This window comes from Tinamus guttatus, unplaced genomic scaffold (assembly GCF_059628265.1).
Source record: "Tinamus guttatus ecotype Peru unplaced genomic scaffold, ASM5962826v1 Tinamus_guttatus_pri_ptg000450l, whole genome shotgun sequence".
Taxonomy (NCBI): domain Eukaryota; kingdom Metazoa; phylum Chordata; class Aves; order Tinamiformes; family Tinamidae; genus Tinamus; species Tinamus guttatus.
Genome location: NW_028288984.1, coordinates 755191 through 777493, shown reverse-complemented (window position 1 = coordinate 777493; position 22303 = coordinate 755191). Strand labels below are relative to the sequence as shown.

At 39.3% G+C, this 22303-nt stretch overlaps 1 protein-coding gene across 1 annotated transcript in view; it reads right to left on the bottom strand.

The window, feature by feature from the left end:
- The window catches only part of CNTLN (centlein), a 175239-nt gene extending 154559 nt beyond the window's left edge, over nucleotides 1-20680 (bottom strand). The window contains exons 1-2 of the mRNA XM_088532025.1: nucleotides 20504-20680; nucleotides 5802-5890 (exon numbers count right to left, since the gene is read on the bottom strand). Coding sequence (XP_088388151.1) covers nucleotides 5802-5890; nucleotides 20504-20596 — 182 coding nt within the window. The 5' untranslated portion in view covers nucleotides 20597-20680. The remainder of the gene's footprint in view (nucleotides 1-5801; nucleotides 5891-20503) is intronic.
- Nucleotides 20681-22303: the final 1623 nt, after the last annotated feature.

The window sequence follows — 22303 nt, the reverse complement described above, 5'->3', positions numbered from 1 at the left end:
AATACTTGGGGGGAGGTAGGGAGGAAATACACTATAAATAATAGTGTCTAAAACTAAAAATATAAGTTACTTAATTGTATGGCTAGTACTACCCTTTCAATTTCTCCCAGTCTTTGCTATATAGCATTTATAAGTTTATCATCTATACTATACGGGATACAGGAAGACCTGTTCTTTTATAAACTTATTATGTTCCTGTAAGCAGCAGCCTTATGATCTCAGATCAGCTACAATGAAGACAGTAACTTAGTGAGCGTTTAAAGTCAGCTGATTTTGGAATTTACAGTGGTAAGAACACATTGGAAAATAAAACTAAACAAAAATTTGTGCTATCCATAACACTCAGAGGCTTACATCCATTTCATCCTATTTACATGTATTTCAAAACTTTCCAGTAAACTCAGGCAAGACGCAAAACCTCATCAGCTTGGGTAGGTGTGGAAGAATTCCTTGAAAAGGGGGAACGTAGAGGAAAAGCTAGGGCCTAACAGAAGTTTTGGCATTACTGAAGCTTGCTGGGGGCGAGACACAGTTGCTCTGCTCCCTGCTCCCCCACGGTTCCCTCAGCAGCCCAACTTGTCCCCCAGCAGCTGCAAAGGGGAGTAAGGGAGGGTGGAGCGGAGCGAAGGCCCCGCGGCCAAACTCTGCTGCACCCCCTGTGCTGGATGCCTGATGAGCCGCACAGTAGCTGCCCAATGGAAAATACCTTTAAATGCCTCTAAACAAAAGCGAGGGACTTTGCACCAGGCAATAACAAAAGCGAGTATGACTACAGCCACTCAAGCTCCAGCTAAATGTGAAAAAAAACATACAGAGGGTGACCTAAGGAAGGAAGAAATTGGAGAGAAGACTCCATCGTGACTTCTGGGATCAGTCAACAGGCCAAACTCCCTTCCTCCCCTCAGGTCAGGATGTCGCCTGAGGAGACTCCTTGGGACTGAGAGCCCTCTCCGTCCTCTGAGGTGAGTGATGATTGCCCATTTGTACATCAGAGCTAGCCAAGAACCCCAGTAGCAGAGAATTTCCTGTACAGACATCCCAAACCTGCTTGTAAATACTGCATTTGAATAAATTCTACTATTCGTCAACTTGACTCCTTGTTTGGAAGGCAGTTGGGCCTACAGTTTGTGGGATTCCTGAAGGCCAGTGGTCGTGCTGTGAGCAAGCCAGGTAGGCGCCAAACCTAGATAAAAGGGCAGATAGGTATTGGGCCTAGACAAAAGGGCAGATGGGCGCCAGAGGAGCACCAGGGTGCCGGACCTAGCTAAAAGGATGAAAAGACTGTTGAATAGAAGATAAGGAGCAATCAGATAAGGAGTCAAAGAATTGAAGACAAACAGGTAGAGGGGGATGGTCATTAAATGTGAGGACACATGGGCACTGTCAGTTAGCCTCTGTTAGTTAGCCTATCACACTGTATAGTTAGTCACCAGAACGTGGGGTCTTGACCAATCGTTGTAAAGAAGCGCTCGCGTGTACGGGGAAATCTTGCATATAAGCGCGATTGGAACCCTGAATAAACTGGCACCGCTTGATCACATTGATCGTGTGAGTGGTGTCCGAGACCCCCGTGTCGACAATAGTTGACAGACTGTTCATGAATCTGGTGCTGCCAGAGTGGGGCCTGTGTTGGGTCCCCCTAGGAAGAGATGAATCCAGCCGTCCCTCGTCGCTCTCACCCCTGAGGATCGGCTAGAGCACAAGGGGATTCATTTCTTACCAAATTTGCCCCCCTTCAAACAGCAATAGAAGAACTGCATTAACAGTCACTAATATGTACGAGAGGGGAAAAGCCTCTGAAGACACTTATATTAACTTGCTAAATTTATTTAAGTGTAAATTCTCAATTTACAGTGCTTTTCTGCAATAGCTATAGAGAATGTAGTTGTAAGTACTACATATCTACCTACTGAGTGACCCATTTCAGGAATCATTGTGTTTTACTTCTTAGTCATCTTATGTCTTTATTCTTTAAGTCTGCATAATTGTGGTAGACCAACAAATGCAGAAAATTACTAGCTCTACACCTTCTGGTTAGCAGCAATGCCAAGGTAGTAGATTCTCTGATAATCTAATTAACATATCTGAACTGACACATACCAATTCTGTACTGGTATAAAAAAAATTATTTTGTGCTATAAAGTAGAGAATAGGACAAAAACATTCTAAAATGAGGAGAGTGTAGAAAGCTGAAGGAATGAACAGCTTAGAAAGAGATGACAAAGCAATAACTGGAAAAGTTTTGATAAAGATATGGAGGTATAATTTGGAGGTACAGAAACAGACAGATAAGAGTTTGTCTAGAAATTATTTCCAAAGGGGCAATTAGACCCTAGTATAAATGAAGCTATATCAATTAAAGAGAAAGTTCCCTCTATTAATACACCAATGTTAGTGCCAATTGCTCTTGCTTCATCTGTCAAAAATCAAAGCAAAAACAGATTTGTGATTAATGAAATTTATTTATATTGAATGGGTTTTATCTAAATCTATTCCAGGATTCGAGTATTGATGGCACTCAGAGATGCTATGGAAGCAATATGTTCTTCCATAGTTCTGTATCTCTGAAAAGGTACAATATAGATGTATAGCCTTCAGTTCACGCAATCTGTGGTGAATATAAATATGTTGGAATGTTTTTGATTAAGAGCACCAGCCTGTCTCCATAAAGGTCATACAAACACACAAATTACGTTAATCATTGATTCCATGTGGAAGAGATAATTTTTCTAAGCGGACAAGGTATACAGAAGGAAGATATTAAAAGGATATCACGAATAATTCTATCACAATAAAAAAGGTAACTTTTGTGTGCAACCTGGTGGTATTTAAGCTACCATTTAAACATGGAAACTCACTCATTATCACAACACTATGCATACAGAACAACAATTTCTGTTTTAAATCAAGTCTGTTTCAACATTAACAAAGCATTGTTCTAAACTGTTCTAAATTCCTCACTTTAGTAACTGCTACATTTGAAATGTTGCAGTTTGAAAGCCGCAGTGGTGGGGGAAGGAGATATCAAATCAGTATCGAATTCACAAACAGTCCACGGACCGTAGGTCCGACCACCTCCCCCCAGACAAGTAGTCGAGTTCACAAACAGTATGACTTATTCAAATGCAACATTTACAAAGCAGGTTTTGGATGTCAGTGCAAGAAATTCTCTGCTAGAGCATGGGGTTTTTCACTAGCTCTGATGTTCAAATGTGCAATGATCACTCACCCCAGGAGATGGGAGAGGGCTCTCAAGTCTCGAGGCTCATCAGACAGTGTCCCAACTCTAGGGGAGGAAAGGGGGATCAGTGCACAGACTGATCCCGAATTTGCGATGTAAACTTCCCTCTCCCTTCTTAGTCTCCCGAGGTGGCGTTCCAATCCGAGGGGAGGGAAGGGGACTCAGCCTGTTGACTGACCCAGGAGTTACAATGGTTTCTTCCCCCCCAACTTTTCATCCTTAGTTCAACTTTTATACTTTTCTTTACATTCAGGTGGAGCTTGAGTGACTAGAGTCATACTTAATATTGTTACTGACTGGTGAAAAAGTTTCTCGCTTTCATTTAAAGGCACAGCCAACCGAAAATCTAGAGCACATGCTCAGTGAGGGGTGGTCGTACCTCGGAGGCGGGTAACTTTTGGGATGGAGGTGTGGTTTTCACATTATAATGAGCAAAGTTCAAGCAAAGTTCATCCTAAATGAGTGATTTGTCACCTTTGCTGGCTCAGCACCAGACATGTTATTGTATATCTCCCATTGCACAGGCACTGTGTGGCTTATCAGCGGCCCAGCACAGGGTGTGCAACAGAGTTTGGCCGCGGTGCCTTCACTCCGCTCCATCCTCCGTTACTCCCCTTTGCAGCTGTAAGGAGGGCAGGTTGCATTAGGATGAGCACTGGCAGCGGGGATATAGGATCCGTCTCCTGTACTCAGCTCTTGTGAGGCCACCTCTGGAGCACTTCGTCCTGTTTTGGGCCATTTCTCCAGTCCAAAAAAAGATGGAACTACTGAGGGGAGCCAGAAATACTGAGCAACTTTCATAGGAAGGAAGGCTGAGAGAGTTGTTCAGCCTGGAGAATACCAAGGTTAGGGGGAGCCTTCTCAGTGTGTGAACTGTGTATTGTTAACATATCCAAGGTCCTTCCATCCCCTTACCCTTCTGTGCTTCTGGAGTTAATAAGTTCATATATAAACAGGCCTTTAGATTTCAGAGGTGCTTGAGAGCAAGAGTGCCAAGGAAAAGTACGGTATGAAGAAATCTGCAGAAGTCGTATATCTCCCATTAGATAGGCACTGTGCAGCTTATCAGCGGCCCAGCACAGGGAGTGCAACAGAGTTTGGCTGCAGTGTCTTCACTCAGCTCCATCCTCCGTTATTCCCCCTTGCAGCTGCGAGGAGGGCAGATTGTGCTGCCTCAGGAACTGTGGAGGAGCAGAGTCTGCGTGCACCAACCATTTTGGAAGTGGCAACCATGTATCACCCCAAGCAAGCTTCTCTCATGCCAAAACTTCTGGTAGGCCCTAGTTTTCCTCTCCGTTCCCTCTTTCAAACAATTCTTCCACACTACAAAACTGTAACATGTAATCAATGTCAAGGTAGTACATAAAGGGCTGACCACAGGGTCAAATTACTATTTCCTCTGCAGGTGAGTGTCTAGCTACAGATGCCAAAGTTACCACCACTTATGACTGCATCTGAATCCTCAGGTAACTGTTGCTTTAACATGAGCTTTGCGTGCTTGCAGCACTTATTTCTTCCACACGATAAAAATGCTTTAGAACGTGCATTTTAAATTACATGATCACATCCTATTTTATTGGCAAAATTTTCATTGCTTCATGCAATGCAGAAGATGGACAGAAGATGGGACAGTACTATAGCAAATGTAATCCAAGACAAATTACCAGCACTCTATCTCCAAAAGTTGAAGAATTTTAACTAATCAAGCCAAGAACACAAAGATATGACATAAAAGATGCCTTTTGATTTTAAAGCAGTAAGTAGAAACCCAAAAGAATTAGAATCCCTCCTGCTTTTATGACAAACTTCACAACTAATCTTGGTAAAGTCCGCATTTTTCTTTAAAGAAGATAAAAAAAAAGGCAACCTAAGAGATATAACCAAGTGATTAAGTGCTATGGCAGTACAGTATCAATTCACTCATGTTTTCCCCTACCTTACCCCCACATCAAGAAATATATATATACATATATATATATATATATATGTAAATATTAACATTCAAAAAACTATCAATGACACACTGTGATGATTAATTAATACTTGTAGTAATCAGATGCTAATAGATAAGTGCCATGAGGAAATTACCATTAATATCCTCTGAGGAATATAATCTAAACTGCATGGCAAGCTTTTATCTTACGAATTCTGAAGCTTTGACTTTTTAATGTTAATATACACAAGTGAAAAACATAAGTGTTAATCTGACTTCTTATGAAACTAGAATACTTCATTTACCTCTTTTTGCTATTTCAGTAGAAGAATCATATACTTATAATTTGTTTATATACACCATAAAATTTGTAGCATTTTGTGGCACAATATTCATTTATGTGCAGGATACAAACTGTTAATATGCAATATACCATCATTTGTTTAAAGAGTGAATTCAATGCCAGCATAAAAACCTCAGTGAATATACTTTTAAAGCATGAAGCATTTCAACTTGTAAGAGGTACAACACGCAAAACTGACATCAAGCTCATCTTGACAAAAATTGAACACAAACTTTTATAATAGTATTTAAAATATGCATTTTTCTAAATTAAAAATTACTCACCTTTCCACAATTAAGCTGACTGCTTGTGTAATATCTGGATTTGACACTTGAAGACGTTTCCACAAAGACCATACAAACTCTTTATCAGCCTTAAAAACAGGAACAAAAACAAAAATACATTACAGGTATGCTACAGTATGCATGTTCAGAAGGGAAGTGGAAAAAAAGACAAAAAATAAAACAAAAAACTCACACTCACACACACCTCCATTTTAGTGAGAACTGTAACAGATTACTTGCTTGCTTTTAATTAAAAACATGGAAATTAGTTCTCTTTATTAAGAAAAGTTTTAATTATGCAAAATTTTAGAAGGGAGACAAATACTAACAACGAACAGTAAGAATATGCAATATGACATAAGGCAGCATCAGTCAAGACAGTATAAGGCTGCCTTTTGCTGCACCAACTGCTAGTAATTCTAGCAGTATTATACAATTTATAGTAAGGAATAAGGAGTTGGAAACACATGCTTCAGAATTAAGCTTGGGCACTGTTTTTCTCCTCATTAGAAAAAAAAATCTTCAAAATTAAAGCAAAACAGAAAAAAAAAGAATCTATCATTTGGGGCTCTTTGATTTTACTTTAAAGTAGGCAGTAAATCCGTCTTCCAGTATACTCACTTAACCTACATCACATGAAAGCTTGTGATAAGATTCCTAAATCAGAGCAAGAAAACAATGATCTTTCTTCATAATTACACACAAGAAAGTTTGTGAAAGTTAAATATAAAATAAAGGCTTTTCAAAGTTTCCTACTATATCAAAGTAAATATCTTGCACTATATTATTTTTAAATGAAGAGTTACATTACTAGAATAATTTATAATAAATGCTGTTACATTATAAATAACAAAAACAACAAAAAAACACAGAATTTATACATCACACAGAAATGCAGAAATACTAATATAAAAATCAACAGAATATGAAGACAGTAACAACAAAGCACATGGACACATGGAATGACCAAATCAGCTTAACACAGTCTAACATCAAAATAGAAATTAATAAGCCATAAATATCATATTGGTAGTGAGCTCTATTAAACAGGTAAAGACATTATGAAAGTGTAGACTACTATACCTGCTACTCACTATTAAATCCTAATAAGAGATATAACGGGACAATATATATTACATTACAGGATAATTATTACCTAAAAGGAAAAGTCACATTATGGCCATCAATTTCTCAGCCTCCTCCTCCCAAACTCCTGTAAGTTCACAATTTACTGAGATACCACGTATTAGTTTTTCATTAATTACAGCCTCATTAAAGTTAGCTAGAGAGACATCAAAGTATCTCCTCTTTACACAGCTTTATGTCAATCCTCAGTATCATAAGAGACAGAAGACATGAGTTACTATCTTTACCTCCACTGTTCAGCATGATCATAGATTTCCCACTTAATTTCTTCTTTCACAACTTCATACCTTTTATAAATAAGTAAAGATTGTTTCTTTCAACACTGTACTATGAGTCCATGACTAGAAGCTGCTAAAAGCAGTGGCCTTTTAAGAAATAAAGCAGCCTACAGAACTGCAAGTTTGACAAACCTCAGAAGAGTCAATACAATTTAAGCACAAAATCATCCAATTACAGCCAAACTCGGGAGAAGCTGCATTTTCTGTTTTTGCTATGCTTTCTTTCCTTTTTTGCCTGATCAGTTTTGCCTTTATGAAGCAATTAGAGCTTTAAAAATAAATAAATAAAATCAATATTAGTTTCAGTCCATGCCAACCACTTCACCCTAAGGTTCCTGCTTTGTCAAAAGCAAGATTACTACCCTCTTTGATGGGAACTACAAGACCATTTGCTACAGGGTTTTCTCCTTACAAGCTCTCTCTGAAGACAGAGGAAGTTTCTCAAGATCCACATAATATCAAAGATTTTAACTGTATCTTCATTTAACTTCAGGGAAGAAAAAAGTTACAAATAATTATAACCATGGTTGTCTCTATAGAATTATTAAGACTAAACTCTTTGCAACTAGAACTCTCTTGAAGACATGATCATAGTAATCTTTTCATTCTCTGGAATAATTTACTTAATCCAGATCAAGAGCACAACAGCCACATAAAAATATTGTAACTGAATTACAGATTTGAAGAACTTAAACAGTGAAGAAATAGAAAATATAGTTGTAACCATCTTAACATGTAACCATTATTCTCCACATATTATGAGGATGCCTAAAAGACTTCTGGAAAAGTTTTGATACATACAAAAGATCTTGGTTTCTAATTTTTAAAGTATAAAACTGTATAGAAAGTAGGCAGGCCAAAGTTACCATTAAGTAAAAGTTACTTTAAAATGCCCAACATTTCAATAACAAAAATAGTTTCAAGTAAAAGTGTTATTATTATAGTGAAAGCAGTACTATAAGTACTACAATAATTATTACAGTTTTAAGACAAAAAAAATTACATATCCTTTGTAAACTTTAGGCACAATTAATGGCAAGCTTTGGTAAGGCTGTTCCCTGAACAGTCTTGGGACACAGTTTCTTCTGAAACAGGGGCGCATAGCCTGTCTGAATTTGGCACTGGAAAAACACTGCAGCTGTCAAGGCTTGGGATATATTCCAAGGAACATTCAGCATGCTCAAGTGTATGTTAACAACTCAAGGGATCAGCGAGAATTTACCTTGAGCAGCTGAGAACTTACATATACATGCAAAATACAGATGTCATTTGAAAGTTACAGAAAATTACTCATTAAGAACAAGCTATCCACAACAATACGTCAGCTGAAGCTAACACTAACTGTGTGAAAAAGCTTATGTTTTGGAGCTTGAGAGATAAAACAAATTAGAGTTCTTCTGCTATTCCCTGAAAAGAGGATTTTTTAAATCAGTCTGGAATTAAAATAAATGTAAGTGATGTACCTCATCATCATATTCAGAGACATAAGAAAAGGAATGACTTGATCTTGTTTTCAAGAAAGACTTTATCTTTCTCATTGACTTCTACTAGTAAAAAGTTCATAACCGCTGACAAACATGCAATGAACAGTAAAATTTAGATGGCATAAGCAGACACAGCATATGTGCTTGCTTGCAGCTGAAGTCATGAGTGACATTAGCTTAAGTCACAACACACAATACCAAAGAAGGACAAATATTCTCATTTCAGTTCAATCAATTTCCTCTCAGGAGAGAGAAGCAAGCATAAATATTGCTTCAGATATTTCATATCAAAAGATGTAAAATTATATATAAATTGAATATAACTATTTGTCTGCTCTAAACTGAATAGTCAAGGGATCAAAAGTTTTCAGTGACAGTACATTAGAAAACAGCTAATTCTGCTTGATGAAGTAATGATAGTGAATTTGGCTTTTATTGCGGCTCTGATAATGACAAAGTATAAGCAATTTTTCCCACAACATCGGAGCTATGTACTGATGAGAGCAAGTATTAAACATACAGGAAGGCTTATGTTCCATTTACCTTCTACAATATGCTGTATGGAACAAGGATAAGCAGAAAAATCTCTTCATTTAGAATGAATTCATACTTAAAGTGTCTAACTTACCCAGAGTTTTGAAATGAGGAATCTTTCTGATTTTTCACTCTATTTACTGCAGTGCATGGTTCACTATCAAAGGTATTCATGTCACACAAAAAATGTTTAGTGACTAGAATTAAGAACATGTTATCTTCTGTTACCAGCAACAGAATACCCAAAACAGGGAAGGAAAAACAAAACAAATACACACAGAAATAATTGTCAGAAGAGCACAGGAAAAAATATATTTTTACTTTTTAATGGATGAATACCCCCTTAAGGGGAAATTAAACCAACTAAGACTTGTTGTCTTGGTTGACTTTAAACTTGCTTTATTGTATTTTTTTAAAAAGAGTAATAACAAAATACTGACAATTGTTTTATGAAATCTTTCAGTACTACATGTAAAGTGCATAACTATCAGGCTGAAATACTGGGTTAAGCAAGTTGTTGACGACCCTTTGGAAAGATTCTGAAGAAGCATGAAAAAAACATGACTGATACAAGCATGGACACACTGTTGCAAAAAATAAATAAACAAATAAAATGTTTTAGACTGCTCTCCTATTTAGTGTACCTCTCACTGAAAGGCTTAAGCCTTTAATCAAGCTGATGCAATCACTTTACAAATAAAGGATAAAGAATTGTGCTTGAGAGCTCACAGCTTTTAAAATTACATGGCTGTCTGTCGTCAGTGCAAACTCTCCAGATTTTACTTCAGTGTTTGTGTTTCCTGGCCATATACTATACTCTTGATATAAAGCATTCTCTCTGTAAATCACCCACTCCTGCTAATTGGGTATACAGAATATTTTAAGGCATTACATGACCTGATCTTTGTCATGGTAAGCTTTTCAAAAATAATCTAAAAAGTCACTAAAATGTAAGATGCTTAGTACCTCAAAAGAAAACTTAGTGTCTTATACATATCAAGTTCTACATACAGTACACAAAATTATATCTAATTGACAGACAGATTTTTGCAATACCATCATTAAAACCTGTCTGGACCGATAGCTTCAAAACAGATGCCATCAGCACACAAATATTTTTTCCCCACTTTCAATTTCTTAATGCTGAAACCAACACTTATTTTTATGATACTACAAAATAGCGTCTTCCCTTTCATAACTTTGTTTAACTAAATTCCTTCCGCACTGTCTCTATCAATAGTTCAGGCAAAACAAAGGTTGCCTTTAAACCAAAAAAACCAAACAAACAAAAGAGAGAGAGAGGGAGAGAAAGAGGGAGAGGTAGAAAAAGGACATGGTACTAGTGTTTTGTTTGTTTTCTATGAACCAAAGACATTGTATCCTTACTCAGAAACCTGTTCATTGCATATAGGGACCATGAAAATAATATAAAGCTACTGTGCTGGAAGGCTTCCAGAAAAATAATGGTCTGAGCAAAAGCACTGCACACAGTTTTGTGCTGAAAAATGCTATCTGTAATTACAGCATGATTTCATAAAAGAATTCTCAGATTTGCCTATCACTGTGAATACCAACAAAAATAAAGCAATGCAATTCAGCAAATAATTTTAAACACATTTCTAACCGACATAAATAATTGACTGAATGCAGCATCAAAGGACAAGAAATAAAAAAAGTTTTCTGGTTTGCACTTTTTCCAAGATAAAGTCAATGAAGTAACATCAGTAAAGACAGTTCAGCACCAGAATAGGACTGCACAGAATTGTTCAAAAATACTGCTGAAAATGAATTACCAGATGGATGTGGGACCTATGAAGCACAGTGTTTCCTCACTGAGGAACTAATAATAAATACCTTCCTTCGTCACTTCAACAGAAAACGATTGCACAGACAGGCTCTATTACATGCCTTCATTCAAGGACTTGGCCTTTATATTCATAAATATTTTCTGAGTACTCACCTTTAAGACCTAAACATTCATCTAAGATTTATTTTAAAGGAGAAGATAAAGAAACAGATTTGGCTACAGAGATAAGGTTTAATTAATTTATTAACTGGTTTAATTCCTTTATAAATCAAGCTATGATAACCCATCTGTCAGCTTTTGTTTCAAGTTATAAATACACAAACTAGCTAAGCTAAAAATCATTGGTAGTTATTGAAAAAGATGCACAGGAAACAACAACAAAATAGGATATGAGATTCCTAAGTTACAAAACTATTTTCCAGGAGTCCTAGGATAACAAGAGTGACGGCTTTGGAGTCCACTCACTAGTTTTGAGAGCACAGAATAGAATAAAAATTTCAGTGTACACCTCAGAGTTAGCATTTAAATATGGTGCTCTGCATTAATGTAGTTAAAATTCACCTACAAGTTTTGCAGACATTAGAGTACGAAAATATACAATTAGATTCATTTCTAGACAATAAACATGTCTTTTGGTGTATTCACCCTGAATTACCATGACTAATCAAGTGTACTTCAGGTCTATCATGTTAACGCTGTCTGAAATGAAGTACTTCAAAATTTTGTAAAAGCATGTCTCAAACTGATGACAACGAGAAGAATTTTATTTGCCTCTATGCCACGTCATGAGCTCAACAATAATAGCTGAAATAGCTGGAAAAGTGTCCATTTAATAACAAACAGAAACAACACCACAATTGCCTGAAGTCAGTCTTTAAAAGAAGCACATTTCCTCTTTGACCAACGTATATTTTGATGGGAAGAGAATTTCTGCAGCAGCTCTACCACTCCCAACCTTGAAACTTTGTATAGCTGGATAGATGCAGAGCTTCCAGAAGCACACTCAGCACAGCTGGAGTGTTCCAAAAGTTACAAGCAAGACCCTACTTCTTGTCCAATTACAAAATATGACTTCCTCTGATGAGAAATAGTTGTTATCTTTTTTGCATCCATAAAAACTACCTTTCCACTCACACCTATCTCTATACTGAACTTTACGCACTCGTACCCCAGGAGCAGTCTGAAATATCCACACACAAATACTGAGAATGGGTAACACTTTAAAATAGGTATTTTGAACTGAGGGCACCACTTCCAGCTCAGCTTTACAATTTTTACTCAAGTTTTCCAAAAACAAATGTCAGAAGGAAATTTCAAGTACACAAAATCTAGTTAGCTAAAATTTGTCAAAGTATAACAGTAAAGAACAGAAAGATTAAGCAAATGTAGCTTCTGAACAAATTTATTATACCTATATGGTAAGGCCGCCTTAGCAGAGCACCTGTACTAATCAGACTCATGTGACTTGGACTCCTTATGGCAAAAAAAAAGTATAAAATAACAAAAAAGCCTGAAGCAGATGGCATCCCTTGATGCCTATAAAAATGTGGTCTTAGCTTAATCACTAATAAAAGAAATTAGTATTTAATGAATGGGTGCATTAAACACTTTGCCCCCATTTGAAAAAAAAAAAAGATAACAACAACATACAGTATCTGGATAACAATTTATCCAGCAGAAAAAAACCTACTGAAATTTACATACAGGTAGTAAGTTCATAACCATTTGATTTTCTATTCAAAAAGTCAAGTTGGCAGGGAAACAAATCAGTAATAAAAAACAATGCTTGTTTCCCCCTCCTCCCCCCTCATTAATAACAGTTCTCAGCTCTTTGTTTGGAAGTTTTCACAATATGCAACCTACACTAAACTCGTGAATCATTAAAAAAATGATTCATGCACAGTTTTGTCACCTGATACTTTTTTTTTTTGTATATACTTATAATAAGAGCTTAATAAAGAGCTTAATGCTACTATGGAAATATTCTATTTTCAATGGTTTCTTTGACATTAGATTAGCCCAGAAGGAAGACATATATTTATTTTCACAGGTAGTGGAATAATTTTCAGTTTGTTACAGCAATCAGACCTACAATCAGTGCTGCTGATTTCAGACTACTTTACATGTCTCCCTGACCTGCAAGGAGATCAAAACAGAAGTCTAGCTGCCCATGAGTTTCTTCTCCTGCAGACACAGAATAGAAAGGATGCATGATAAGAAAAATGGATCTAGACACAGCTTTCCAAAGCAAGCAGGCAATGTGGAATAAGAAATAACAACAGCAGGAGCTGAAGCCTCAGTAACTTCACCTTCTGCAAACTAACAATCCACCCATCTTCTACCCAAAGGGCTTATAAGTATCTCCTTCTCTGAAGATCTTCAAAACCCACTTGGACATGATCCTGTGTCACATGCTCTAGGTGACCATGCATATGCAGGGGAGTCAGACGAAATGATCTCTAAAGGTCCCTTCCAACCTTAACTATTCTATGTTTCTATGAATGCACTGATTCCATTTTTTATGAATCTCCAATTCCCAGCAATGAACAGACACAAGCATAGCAGCTAATGCAGGAAGACCTCTGTCTTCTTCTGTTTATCAATTGCTCACACAAACTGTGGAAATTCTATCCAAAAAATCTGCTGTGACAGACCATTTGTACACAGCCAATTCTTAACTTTTTGACTAACACACCATTCCCTGCTTTTTAATTTGTTAATTTCACTTACCACCATTTTGAAAACCATAAAGGGCAGTATGGTTTCTCTGACCTAACGTTTCAGACTGCACAGTGTTGGTGGCTGACAGACAGTAATTTCTGACCCAAAGGTATCAACTCTGCAAAAAGCTAACATGCAATACTATATTCATAAGACTCATTACATAGCTACAGCTGGAGACACACAAAGCAAGGAATAGGCTTTGTAATGATCATTCACAGGAAAGGCATGCAAGTCACAGAAGGTTGCATTAACAAAAACTGCCTAAAGAAGAGCATATATAACTTCAGAAAAATAGATTTGTCTTAATTTTTGCAGAAACACAAAGTTAGAAAGAGAACCTTCAAATAGCAAAATACAACCCTGTGTAAGCACAGCTACTATACTACCTTTGAAATGAAAGCTGTGATGAGTGCAATGGTAAAAATAGTTGCTTTCACAGGTTAATGGGCAAAAAAAAAAAAAAAGGTATGTTCTTTAGATACCTGTTTGAACACCAGTCAGTATTTTCATCAAGTAATGACTTAGGAGTAGTTTCATTTCATGTTTTGCAGCTTTGGATATACCAAAAACGCTCTGTGATTATCACCCACAACACACATTAAGCAGAGGATAGGCACTTCCTTTCCACACTTTCCCATATTCTCAGCAACATAAAGCACTCATCTGGAATGTGGAAGACCAAATCCCAAATACTTCCTTGCCACATTCAAAGCAAGGACTATAGTGAAATTTCTCCCAGGTGTTAACAGAGCATTCACATTAAACCACAGGTTACTTTGGAGAAGCTTTACTAAGGAATACAATGTATGAGAAAAACTGTGTTCTAGTTCAGGAGTTAGACCCTATCTCAGAGTGAGATAGGACACCCAAATAACATACCTGCATGCATACAAGCATGCATGCATTTTTTACATCAAAGGAAAAAGCTTCAACAAAACAGACTAAAAATAAAAAAACAAAAACATCAACACTACTCCAATGTACTACAAAAAATTAAATATTCAAATACAGAGTTACCAAGCAGTTTTGTTTGCAGGAGGCAAAATTAAGGAAAAAGCACACAAAAGCTAAATGTTTTTGGAAACTGAAGCCACTCAACAAGCTTCCAGACACACTGTAAATTCTTCCTTCTCCAGTCCCAACACCCCAAAACTTTACAAACTTTTATGTCAAAAATAATTAAGATTTGCAAGCAGCACTCAGGGAAAGGGAAAGCAGAAATATATACCAGACCTTTTAAACACCAAACAGAGTCGAAAACTCCAGGGAGCAATAAGGGTACTTGTTAATGATTTTCCAAGGATAGCAATCAAAATACTAAGGTGATCGGTCAAAGTATAAAATCTTAAAATATAATTCAGAGGTTAAATAACAGAGAGTAGATGTGACATAACTTACTGGTTGACCTTTGCCTCCTCTACTGCTCCTGCCCACCATAGTCAAATATGTCACAAAACTGGAGAAAGGTACCCAAAAAAAGAGAAAGAAAAAAAATGATTCCTTTACAATGTTCCCAGGAAATATATTCATTAACGCTCAAATAAAATTACAAAAACAGGAATAGTGAAATAAGAAGTTGTTTAGTAAGGGACTGCCATGATTTATGCTCTACTGCAGAATACCAACCATAGTTTTGCAGAACAGTAGAAGCAAGCATACTTCTTCAGATTTCTTTTTCTTTCATACTTTCTTATTTTTATTAAAAAGTAAAATAAAATTGAAAAAAAAGAAGAGGAAAAAAATAAAAATCAGAACATGAAGGCCACTGTCCCCGATACAAAAAGGTCAACTATTTCAGGATCCTGCTGCATACAGACAATGGCAGAAGTAAATGCCCATTATACCTACACTTAAAGCATGGCAAGTATCCATGATACTTCCACCAACGTTCTTCCTAAATGGCTCCTATCTACGGACTCTTTTTAAAAACACACATTTCTTAAGCCAAGGTTCTCCACTGGGAGACAGTTTTGGAAATGCAATTTATACCACAGTGATTGCCACAGCCCAGGGAAATTAAAGGTAGAAAAGAAACTTGGGACATTTTATCCAGGATCATTGCTGGAGGTATAGAAGTCTACTCCTAGCAACCTATTCAGTCGTTTCTGGAACCAATTAAAATTCAGTTTCCACTGAAAGCTGGAAGCTGAGTTCCAAAGCATATAATTATAGAATTTATCAGCATATAAGCATTTTATTTTAGTATTTTTTGAAGTCCTATGATTTCCAGAAGGCCTAAATGGAGATTTTTGAGTACCACTTTTTTAATTGAGAAATAACTGTGCTGTGTAAGCCAGATTTTTCCAAATACATAGATTAATCACAGAAATCAAGGCAGCTGGTGTTCTGCTCAGGAATAAGCGAAATACTACCACATTTTCCTCTATGCTTCAGGAGATCAGAAATCGTCACCAGGTGAAAGAGCACTTGTTAATTAGTCTCTCCAGACCATGGGTTGGATGAACATACTGAGCCTCTACTGAGTAAGGTTAAAGAACTGTTTCAACAAGTATACAAGAGTGACCAAAAAGACATCAGCAGGAGAGGGCATAAGACAGGACAGGGCAAGAGTAAAAAACATGTCAAGAATATGTGATCCCATGGACTGGAGAGAGAGATCCCATGGACTGGACACAGAGAATGGCAGGACAACTTAGAAGATCCTATAAGGAGTATCGGAAGTCACACAAAGGTCTCAACTCCTATAAGCAGATTTTTCTTGTGAAGAAAAAAAAAAAAATCCAAAGGCTAACCAGGTCCAGCTCTAGCATGCTAGGAGCATCAGCTAGATTGTTAAACTACTTCTGTTACAAACTCTGTTTTGGAAGTGCAGTTTATGAAACTGAATATAATGCTTTGAGAAAAGTAGGATAAAAAGAAAAAAAAAAAAACTCTGGCCGTTTTATCTAGTTGACAAATAAAAGACTAACATCTCAGTAATGTATTTTCTAAGACACATATCCTAGTCAACTCGAGCAGTCCATGAAATAAGTATTTGCAGAATCAGAAAATCACTTAGATACCGTAGATATCACTACAGTGAAAAAAAAAAAAAAAAGATTACACAGAATTACACAGAATCATTCAGGTTGGACAAAACTTCTGAAGATCACCTAGTCCAATCTTCCTGCACAAGCAGGATCACATAGAGCTTGTTTCATAGGATCATGTACAGGTGGGTTTGGAATATCTCCAGAGACTCCACAACCTTCTGACCAATCTGTTCCTATGCTCAGTCACCCTTACAGCAAAGAATTTTTTCCTCATGTTCAGACAGAATCTCCTGTGTTTCAGTCTGTGGCCATTGCCTCTTGTCTCATTGCTGGTCACCACTGAAAATAGCCTGGCCTCATCTTGACACCCTTTCTTTAGATATTTGTATAAACTGATAAGATCTCCTGTCAGTCTTCTCTGGGATAAACAGGTCCAGGTCTTTCAACCTTTCCTCATAAGAGAGATTATACAGCACATTCATCGTTTTCGTAGCCCTCTGCTGGACTCTCTCCATTATCACCCTGTCTCTCTTGTACTGGGGAGCCTGCACTCCACATGTGGCCTCACCAGCCCTGAGCAGAGGGGCTGGATCATCTCCCTCCACCTGCTGACAACGCTCTTCCTAATGAACCCCACGACAGTATCGGCCTTCTTGGTCACAAGGACATATAACTGGTTCATGGTTAACTTCTTGTCCACCAGGATGTCCAGGCCCTTCTCCACAGGGCTGCTCTCCAGCAGGTCAACCCCTAATCTGTCCTGGTGTCTGGGGTTATTTCTCCCCAGGGACACGACCCTGCACTTGTTCTTGTCGAACGTCATGCCCAGCATGTCGAACCATCCTCTCTGCCCAGCTATCTCTCTGGATGGCAGAACAGCCCTCCATAGTATCAGCCATCCTCAGTTTTGTATCATCACCAAATTTGGCGAGGGGGCACTCCACGCCATCGTCTGGGTCACTGGCAAATAAGTTGAAAAAGACTGGATCCTATATTGATCCCTGGGGGACAACTGCTAGCTACAGTCCTCCAGCTGAACTGCATGTCTGATCACTACCCTGAGCTCTGTCTTTCAGCCACTTTACTGCTCCCTACCATCCTGGGAGTGCATCCCATCCGCACCCCATCTAACCCACAGTTTCCGAGCTTCCCTACAAGGATGTTATGGGAGACAGTATCAAACGTCTTGCTGAAATCTAGGTAGACAACATCCACTGATGTCTGCTCATCTACCCATCCAGTCACCCCATCATGGAAAACTATCAAGTTGGTTAAACATGATTTTCTCTTGGTTAATCCATGTTGACTATTCCTGATCACCTTCTTTTCCTCCACATGGTTGGAGATGTCATCCAGGAATAGTTATTCCACCACCTTCCCAGAGGTGAGGAGGTGAGGCTTACCGGCCTGTAGTTGCCTAGGTCTGCTTCTTGCCCTTTTTGAAGGATGGAGTGATACTGGATTTCTTCCAGCCCTCAGACACCTCTCCTGTTCTCCATGACCTTTCAAAGATGGAGAGCAGCTGAGCAACGACATCTGCCAGGGCCCCCAGCACCTGTAGGTGTATCCCATCGGGGCCCCTGGATTTGTGAGCCAAATGTTCCTACCTATCAGGTAGGAAAACGTAACAGAAACTGATTAACAGGACTTAGAAATACTAAGACAAGAACCAAGGAAAATATTACATCCAAATGACACTAAATAAATTATACCAGATAGAATTCTACTAAACAAATTAGTAACAACTCAATTATATTAGAGAGGAAAAGATTAAAAAAATATAAAATGAACATCTGTCCACTGCTCTTTACATTTTTAAATGGCTTGCCTTTACACAAGACTTTCATAGGAAATATGAAGTTCAAATGGATTAATGGTTTCAATCATTCCTAATTTCATTTTTACATCGCAAAGATTCTTACTCAAGCCTATTTTAGTTTGAACGCAAATTCAGAACATAACAACAAAAATTAGAGATAATTCCTACTTTTGAAAAGCTGAATAATTGAAAATTCTAGGCAAGATCTCTTCTAAAAATCTAGTATGTAGACTAAAATCTATTTCCCTCTTCTTTAAATAAAACATACATACTTTAATATATGTCTGTATATTTATTGATGGAGTAAAAAAAAATGACACTAAATACTAAATTACACTGAGTTTTTGCTGAAAAAAACAGCTTTATAAATTACTAACGCACTTCCCCTCTCCCTCCAAACTAAGACTCTTTTAAAAAAGTGCTAAATACATTTATCTACTTCTATTACAAGGTTGACATGTACTGGACTCTAACCTAGAGCTGAAAAAATTTCTATTGTGCTTAGGTTCTTTCTCCAGATACAGGACCTACTTTCATTTTCTTTTTTTCCTTGTTTCCCTTCCTGAAACCTATTTGAATTGCTAAAAGAGGAAGATACAAGCATAGTAAGATAAAATGCAAGAGACTAAGAGAAATATATTTCAAAAAAGACTTTTTGGCTGTTGAGTTCAATATGATTGTACTGGGCTCATCATGGAACAAGAAAAACATGTGTTTAATTCACTTTATCTAGAGGGGAAGAGATACTTAGCTGCAATTTGTGAACATCTTGTGTACACGTTTCATTAAGTAGAAATTCTAATTTGTACTATCTACTTCCAAGTTTTTATTATTTATAATGCTCTTTATCATATGCTACTAGGCTTCAGCAATATAGAGTTTGTGTCCGGCTGGCAAAGCACCATGGCATAGGCTATTCCTTCCAGCTCTACCAAGCTCTGTGTCTGCATGTCAAGAGAGGGAAACTCACTAAGGTGTTACCATAAAGAGTTTTCCAAACTTCTGCAACAAGCTGCTTAAGGTGCTTCTGCTTTCCAAACTTCTGCCACAAGCTTCCACTTAATTCAGTGCTCACTATTTCTAATCTGGAGTTACTATTGATAACAATATACTCCCTGCTACTTCTGTGCAACAAGTTTTTGCCAGGTTCTGTGTAAAACACAAACCCTGAACACGGCACCAGCTGCACTACAGCTGCTTGGAAGGTGCGAGAAGGGCTAAGGTGGCTCCAGGGAGGGCACTGCTTGCTCTCCACAGCCCTGCTGCCGGCTTCGCAGCCAGAACCAGGCCCGCTCCCACGGGAAAACGGGAGCAGGGAGCGAGAAGGAGGGCAGAGGGGGAAGCAGGCGGCACCTTCCGCACCCGCGTCCCCGGGCTGGGCTGGCCCGGCCCGGCCCAGCTCGGCACGGGCCCGCCGGGAAGATGCTGCCCCCCCAGCGACACGCGCCGCGGGGCACGGGGCGGCGGGGCACGGCCTCGGGCGTGAACCCTAGGGCAGCTCCCGAGGCAGACGGTTACGGGCCGTGTTTTTAACGCGTTATCACCCCGCCGAGGGCGGCTCGAGAGGCCCGAACTCTGCCAGGGGACTGCGCAGGGCCGGTCAGAGCGCTGAAGAGTCTCCACGAAGCTGGCATATCTGACACCTCGGCTCTTTTTTTTTTTTTTTTTTTGGCAGGCAGGTCCGCGCTCTCACCGTTGTACACGAGGCAAACAAATGGCGACTTTTTTGGAAACACACGTACTTAAACCCGCACCTCAACAAACCAACAGGCGCGGGGCAACGCCAACGCAACAGGTGGGCGGCGCCGCCGCCTCTCTCCCTCCCTTCTCCCGCCGCGGCCGTTAGCGACCGTTACCGGCCGCTCCTGGCGCCGCCACCCCGCGCCGCGCTCGGTGCCGGTCCCGCGGGGGACGCACCTGGCAGCGGCTCAGCTCCTCCGCCACGCTCCGCAGCTCCTCCTCCAGCTCCGCCAGCCGCGGTGCCGCCGCCTCCGAGCGCCCCGCAGCCATGGCCGGCCCCGCGGCGGCGCGGCCCGCCCGCTCCCGAGGGAACGCGGAGCGGTGCCGCGAACCACGAAAATGAAAAACTTTCCCCGCGCCCCTCCACTTCGCGCGCGGGCGAGCGCCGGAAACCGCAGGGAAGAAGGACGCGGCGCAATGACGTCAGCGCAACGGCCACCGCGGCCGGGAGAAGGGGCGAGAGGCGCGTTTGAATTCGCCCGCCCGAGCGGCCGCGCCGCGCATGCGCGGGGAGGTGGCGGCGGAGCCGTTGGGAGGCTTTGGGAGCCGTTTTAGCGGCCGCTGGCGTCGGTTTCGCCCTCGGCGAAATAGAGGCAAAAGAGCAGCGTGCTCTCCGCGCCCGCAGCCTAGCAGCGAGCCTCGTTTTCCTCAACCTGGCTAGTGTGCTGGGTTTGGGCTCTTCGCTGTGTGAACGCCTGGAAATCCTGCACGCTCCTGCCATCCTGGAGTTGCAGAGACGCTCAGGGCCGTTGTGCACTTGTAGAGTTAAGAGTTGTAGATGCAGCATGCACATGTTTCTGCGTGTCATGCCCAGGGGCATCGAGTGTCCAGCGTGTTTTCAATTTAGTAGCACAGAGTCATCTGGACTTCCTCTGGAGCTGGGTGCCAACATTTGCAAGATGAGTAAGAGCCCAAGTTCTAGAGCGGATCCTTGCAGTGCTTCAGGATGCTCAAAGACCCAAACTGACTGCTACCCAGGAAGAACATTGAGACTTATTGCTTATTTGCAGAATTGAGAGTCTGTGACCAAAAAAAAAAAAAATCCCTGTGAGATTTTTTTTTCTCCTCCTACAGAGATTACATGAAATTTTAGGTATAATTCTGCTGTGTAAATGTGCTAGATTTAGTATTTGGACATGCAAATATCTGCTTTTGCAATAAAGCGATAGCTGTGGTGCCAAAGTAAATCTCAGTATGTTTTCCATTTTCTCCCATGATCATCCTACAGGGGAAGCAACATGTTCATTGAAAGACTGAAATTTCATTCGGAATACACAAAGAAGAATATTAAAACGTGCATCTGAGATGCATTCTTAAATCTAGAAATAACACCAGTTGAACTGTTTCTCACCAATGTGATTATCTTGCTATGAAGAGTATCGCACATGATGTGTGCGTGTACTACATGTAAAAAAGCAAACTTTTTTTCCCCTCCATCATGATTTTTGAACAAATCCCATAAAAGTTGCCATGTGTGTAGCACTATGACAGGAAAAAAAATCACAAAGATAAAATCTTTGTAATCTTACACTTTTGTGAGTATTTGTGAGTTAATACAGGTTAATTTAATCATGATGACTATCATTTTTCTAACATGTTTACATTTCCGCTTTGAATTTTGCTTAGAGAGGTTTTACATTCTTTCTCCCTTAAGTATTCCAGTCACCACTTAATGTGTAGCCCTCACATTTTCCACATCTCCACCTTTTAATAACCATCTTTTTACTTTTTATCTGTTTCCTAATACATTTATCATTGTCCCGTTGACCATTTGTTCTCTATTACACATGAGCAACAAGAGGCTAAGCTTACTTACAAAACAATATACTTGGATTAACTGCTAAACAACTATAATGACTAAACAGGATTTTAAAACATTTTCCAAGTACAAGGTCGTTCAAAGTTTAACTGAAGGGATTCAAGTATTGTGGGAGGTTGATTCACAGTTTGACACAACAGGGAACAGAAGACTGTGAT